Source organism: Cebus imitator, unplaced genomic scaffold (assembly GCF_001604975.1).
Source record: "Cebus imitator isolate Cc_AM_T3 unplaced genomic scaffold, Cebus_imitator-1.0 Scaffold703, whole genome shotgun sequence".
NCBI lineage: Eukaryota > Metazoa > Chordata > Mammalia > Primates > Cebidae > Cebus > Cebus imitator.
The window spans coordinates 176840-178773 of NW_016108018.1; the positions used below are offsets into that span (position 1 = coordinate 176840).

At 58.2% G+C, this 1934-nt stretch overlaps 1 protein-coding gene across 3 annotated transcripts in view; it reads right to left on the bottom strand.

Annotated features, from left to right (window-relative positions):
- The window catches only part of RASA3 (RAS p21 protein activator 3), a 133413-nt gene that overhangs the window by 3399 nt on the left and 128080 nt on the right, over positions 1-1934 (bottom strand). For all 3 annotated transcript variants that reach the window (XM_017518757.2, XM_037735004.1, XM_017518756.2), the window contains one exon: positions 790-973. In XM_017518757.2, coding sequence (XP_017374246.1) covers positions 790-973 — 184 coding nt within the window. The remainder of the gene's footprint in view (positions 1-789; positions 974-1934) is intronic.

Sequence of the window (1934 nt, forward strand, 5' to 3'; positions counted from 1 at the left end):
GAGAAGGAGAGAGGAGGTAGATGGAGGCGAGGAGGAGGTTGCACAGCTACACAGGGCTCTCCAGCTCATCCACCCCTCAACAAGCCTGGCTGACCCTGGGTACCCACTGCCTGGAGAAGAGTGACAGACACACCTGCTCACTCCAGGCTGGGAGCTAGTCTAGCACTTTACATAGTTTACGTCAATCTTCCAACAACTCATGAGGGTCTCACAATCCTGTGTCCCAGGGAGTGAGGGGGAGTGGAGCTTAGCTAAGTGGCCACCCAGCCTGCAGCTGGTGACTGGGCTGAACGGACTCTGCACCCTGCACCTGCCTCATGAGACAAGACTGGGTTTCATCCAGAGCTGGCCTTGCTCCTGGGTACCATGGGTGGCCTGGGGAGATGGCAGAGGGTGTGTGCAATTCAAGGCAGGCCAAAGCCTGAGCCTAGAGAGACTGCCAGAGCATGCTGAGACCAGCACAGCAGAAAGGCTGGGAGGCGGCCCGGACACTGGCAGAGGCCTGGAAAGTCAAAGGCAGCACCTGTTCCAAAGGAAGGAATGGCAGCGCTGGGCCACACCCACTGACCACTGCTGGGGTAAGTCCACTGACCACCGCCAGCCACGCCCACTGACAGCCACGTACACTGACCACTGCCAGGATAAGTCCACTGACCACCGCTGGTCACGTCCACTGACCGCTGCCAGGTGCCTGCCAGGCAGACAGCTGCGTACAGGCAGCCCCACCCCCACAGCAACATCCTGCCCCCCACACTGGCTGTCCAGGGTGGGCACAGGAGCTGCACTCACTGGCTTCCGTATCTCGTCTTCTTGAACTTGTCCCTCTTATACTGGGCATGCTCCTGCTCCAAAGCCCCGACCCCAGCGATGACCTGCTTCAGCGTCTTGTAGGTCTCCTGGGGGTCGTCAATGACAAACGTTGAGTACTCCTCCTGTTCCGGGCCGTCGTACACAGATTTGCTCCCACAGGCCTCTGTGGAGGGCGGAGGGGTCAGTTCAGGGTAGGAGCCCAGGGCCTAGCGGCCACCAGCCCCATCTCCACACAGTTGTGTCACGGCAGGTAGGTCCCACCACAGCACAGGTTCTCCCAATGCAAGCTCCTCCAGAAAGGGCTGGCTGCTCACTTGGAAATGCAGACAGACAAGAACCCAATCCCACAGGCAGGTGAGTTGTGCCCACATGGTGCCCTGGAAAAGCCCACTAGGAGCTGGAAGCTGAGCAACCTTGCCCACCTCTGAGTGGTCTGCTGCACCCACTCCCAGCCTCGTCTCCAACCAGCCATTCTCATGGGGGATGTGCACATCCCTGCAGCCCCACCGGCCTGCCCAGCCAGAGCCAGGAAGGAGTCCATTTGCACCTGGACGCTGGCCTGGGTGAGTCAAGGGCCCTGGGGCAGCCCTGAAGTTAGCCTAGGGGGTGAGCACAAGGGACTTTGCCTTACAAAGGACCAGAATATTGATTAAATAACAAAACTGGAATAACTAGAAAACATCACAAGAAGGAATCTGTAATTCCTCTTTTGACTCTTGGTTTAAAATGGAGCGTTCAGGGAAATGTCGTGGCGGCATGTGAGTGCATGGATGTCAGCACAGCACCTGCTACGCTTTTATGAAATGGCCTCATGATCAAGATGCAAAGTTGTGGAGCAGAGAACGGAGCAGCTGATGGGTTTCTACTGACTGAGCATCCATGGTCCCCAAGGACAGATCCACATGCTTGTCCAAGCATGAGCCGGGAGACATGACATCCCTACAGCTGGGACACCAGGCCAAGGGGAGGATGGCCTGAGGCACAACCACCACAGCAGACGCCACTGCTGTGTGCAGCCCTGGGCCCCGCGACACAGGACCCCAGCACTGAGCTGCATTCTGAAGTTAACTATGAGGCCGTGGCCAGACGCCACTGCTGTGTGCAGCCCTGGGCCCCGAGACACA